General features: G+C 41.6%; 1 protein-coding gene across 1 annotated transcript; it reads right to left on the bottom strand.

The window, feature by feature from the left end:
* Positions 1-1546: 1546 nt before the first annotated feature.
* Positions 1547-2875, bottom strand: LOC111874857 (glycine-rich cell wall structural protein 1.8). The gene has a single exon (XM_023870708.1). The coding sequence runs from the start codon at positions 2873-2875 to the stop codon at positions 1547-1549; it is 1329 nt and encodes a 442-aa protein (XP_023726476.1).
* Positions 2876-4146: the final 1271 nt, after the last annotated feature.

The raw sequence follows: 4146 nt of genomic DNA on the forward strand, positions 1-4146 counted from the left end.
CTCCATTATCATAATCACCCGGATCATGCTACAATAGGCCAATCAGTGGCCACCGTGCCGAGTGGACCCAGTTGGACTCCACGCCCACTAAGCGAATTAAAAAAAAAATCTTACGTTTTAAAGTCGCTGCTTCAGATGCAGAGGTTACAAATGTCTAAATTTGTTGACAATGAATGTCTGAGAGATATTATCAAGCACAAATGTGTTTTATGATGGTTCTCTGTGATTTCCTCGGTAAATGCATGTAAATGACAACATTCTACCTCAAATTAAGTCACGACATTTTCCGTCCATACTACTACATATTCATTATGCACTATGATCGAGTCATTCGATGCTATACAGTGAAAGTTACTGAGAAAAGTAAAGAAAAATAAAGCTATACCTGTAACAGGCCGTGGAGGCCCATAAGGTTGTGAGATGTTGAGGCTCCGAGATTTCTCTAGACAATCGGCTCACAGATGGTGGTGTGGTTGTCAGCCTTACACGACGGCCACCCTTTACCCCAGGAAGAGTCCTGGTACTCATTTGTTAGAGGCTGAGTCGACCCCAGGGCCATAGTGCGGCTGGAATGATTTTGGTCAATTGAAAAGTCCACCTCATCTGGATTCAATCCCGCGACCTTCTGGCTTGTAGCATAGTGCCTCAATCAACTACGCTACCGCGTGCACCCGAGAGTTACTGATAGAAGTGTAAAATAATTTACAAAGAAATATTGTTAAAGTACTCACTACAATTTGACTGAGGCTTAAAATAAATTGGGATCATTTCTTAATAATATCTTTATTAGATAATAGTTTAAATATGTAACAAAATTTATCTTAATATTAAACAATACACACATTTTGAATTATAGTTCCCTGTGAGAATAATAGTTTGGTCACATATAAGTTAATATATAAATTAATAATTTATTTATTATAATAAAAGATGCATAGAATCAATTAATCTATTTACCATCTCATTAAGAAAGGAATGTGACTTTACGTTATATTTCTCACCAGTTGGGAGCAGTCAGTTTTCCTCATCAGGAGCGGAATTAAATTTTTTTTAAACTGATTTACATTGGCTACTATCTTGTGTGACGCTCTATTCGTTAGGACATCAGCAATCTTATTATATTTCCTTGTAACGTATTGGTCTAGCTATAATTAGGTACAATATATAACCAATTATCTTTTGTTTCACAATTGTCAACACAATATGTTTACACGAGCGCTTTGATCTACACAATATCAACGTCGATGTCATACATTTTGATTCGGATAAATTTTATATATAATCGTACTTAGTGGATATAACCAAAATGGCACTGATACATTACAATTGAAATCATACATAATGACACTGATGAAGATTTCATGTAGCCCGAAACACATAGGCCAAGATACTGTGCTGACAAATCTGTGCTAGAAGTTAAGCGGTTATGTACTGTGAATACCAGATGCTTATGACCACGGCGAGACAAATACAGACACATTTAGATTCCATATGTATATTGGGATATATCTGTGTGTAGACTCTTGAGATCCAACATTGAGGTAGCTCAGTAATAGCCGTACCCACCGCCATACCCTCCGCCATACCCTCCGACACCACCGTAACCACTGCTATGGCCATAAGAAGATCCTTCCTTATGACCAGCCTTTTTGCCATAATCTTCGTGATTATCGTGATATCCTTTATAACCTTCTTCACCTTTATGTCCCTTTTCTTCGCCGTAGTGCTGTCCCTTCTCGAACTGTCCCTTCTTTCCATGTTCACCTTCATTATAAGCGGCATCAATATGGCCTCCCTTCTCGTGACCTCCCTTAGAAGCTGATTGTTGTTCTTCGTACCCGCCATATTTGTTTTCATGCCCACTCTTGTTAGCGTCATCGTAAAAGGAATGCTCCTTCTTGAATTCGTCTTTGTGATAGACGTTGTGGTAACCAGTAGTTTTATGTCCCTTCTTGTGACTGCCTTTCTGACCATAACTTGTTCCCTTGTAGCCTTTGGCCCCTTGATGATGTTCTCCATATTGTTCCGCTTGGTCGTGGTGACCTTTCTTCTGACCTGCCGCGTCGCTGTAATAACCTTTCTGTTCCTCACTGCCCTTCTTCGCAGCATCGCCCTTGTCATAAGCCTCATATACCTTATACCCCTTTTCTCCTTTCTGTCCACCGCTTGATTCGTGACCAGCTTTGTACTCGTCACCTCCACCCTTCTTGAAGTCTTCCTCTTTGTAACTTCCTCCCTGTTCACCACCACCGGATCCTTGAGAATAACCACCGCCTTGGCTAACTCCACCTCCGATGTATTTGGCCCCAAGTCCTCCAAGACCTCCTCCATAATAATGTCCAAGTCCATATCCTCCACCAATTCCTGAGCCAAGGGAGCCGTAAGAACTGCCGAGGTGTCCTAGACCGATTCCTCCGGTACCACCAATATGTCTATACGAAGACCCTATATGACCTAGCCCGGACCCGTATCCCAGCCCTGCACCCCCTACAAGTCCAGGGTAATGGTAATATCCTCCACCGGCACCTCCTAGACCGCCCAAGTAATAAGCACTAGGAGAAGCTTCGTTTTCTTCTTCACTGAGCTGAACGTAGCTGGCAGGTTCAGATCCCTCACTCAGATGAACGTAGCTGGATGGACTCTTACCATCACTCCTATAGACGTAGCCTGTGGCAGAACTCTCCAGATCTGACGAAGCAGCCCGTGCCATGAACATCTTCCCGTGAATCTTCTGTTTCATATCGTTGATAGGGTCCGCTACTGACACTACGTCTTCAGACGTTTCGACTACAAGATCTGACGCGTTGCAACTCACAACTTGAATCAGAAGACACAGTGCTCCAGAAAATGTGATGACACTCCGAATTCTTGCCATCTTTTTTAACACTTTCTATATAAACCACAATTTTTTAGCAGACACCACACTGGACTGTGATAGAAACAGACGCCGATGCCGAAGGCTGAACACTGAATACTTTAATAGCCCTCCATCTTGCTTTTATATGCATCTGTATCATAAATTAAAACTCCCTCTACATGAGTGAAATTTAACGCTTGGTTGACTTGTTAACCTTATTTCATTGTAAAGTTCGGAACTGGTAATGTAACATTAACATTCTTTGTGAGGGAAAATGTTTCATGTTGTGCAAATTTGTGTTGGTATTTCGGTCGCCTGTACGTCGCCCCACCTACTGCGCCGTACCCTTCAACCTGGAGGACAATAGTAAGCGAGACTAAAGACCATTTCCCCGTCCCGCGTTAGCCTGCATATCTTGCAACAGCCAAACGCTGAATCATACCACGAACATGTTAAATTATTTGATATTATTTTACAAAATGCAACGTAATTCCGTCGATTGTCATGTGTCACTCATAGAATGCTTGCCTGGCCTTACCGGAAAGAAAGCGTGAAAGGGTGGAATGTGCTAGCATGTGTGATCCAGTATGTGCCGTATGTTTCAAAGCATAAATGGTTCAAGTACAGAAATTCATGCTTGAGAAGTTCTATCTTCTGACATACAACGTTGTGTAGTGTATCAAAATTCAACTGACATTTCGGAGGAACAATTCGCATCTATCATCAGAACCGAAGCATTAACCAAGCATGAAAATAATGAGCGAAAGCAGGTTGACTTTTCAACGGACTGTACGAATTTATATCCCAGAAGATAGAATTCATAACCACTGCTGTGAGAACCTCAAATCCTACAAATTTTTGCTCTGTCTCACAGATGATCTTTAATTAGTACTCTCCAACATCAAAACACTGAAGGGCCGAATTATATCTTAGATGTCTACACTAGAGCTACATTATTAAAAATGGTTTATCCAGTAGGTTAATGCTCGCATAAACATGTGTCTTTCAATAATCATATCTGTGAGAAGTAAACACATGGACAAGAACTGGAGTCATGAAATTCAGAATCATTTACTGAAATATTAGCAGGTCATCCAGCCATTTTTTTTTCCTTGGCACTACAGCCCCAGTGGGCCTAGGCCTACCTCCATGAACTTCTCCGTTCACTTCGGTTTTTCTAGATCTTACACATTCGGTAGGACTCCTTGGGCGGGTGATCAGCTCGTCGCAAGGCCTCTACCTGTACACAAACACAGAAAAACGCACACGCACAAACTAAACATCCATGC

The sequence above is a fragment of the Cryptotermes secundus genome, unplaced genomic scaffold (genome assembly GCF_002891405.2).
Source record: "Cryptotermes secundus unplaced genomic scaffold, Csec_1.0 scaffold160, whole genome shotgun sequence".
Classification (NCBI taxonomy): domain Eukaryota; kingdom Metazoa; phylum Arthropoda; class Insecta; order Blattodea; family Kalotermitidae; genus Cryptotermes; species Cryptotermes secundus.

Coding starts and splice junctions, on each gene's coding strand:
- LOC111874857 (XM_023870708.1), bottom strand. CDS start 2,875: ATGGCAAGAATTCGGAGTGTCATCACATTTTCTGGAGCACTGTGTCTT.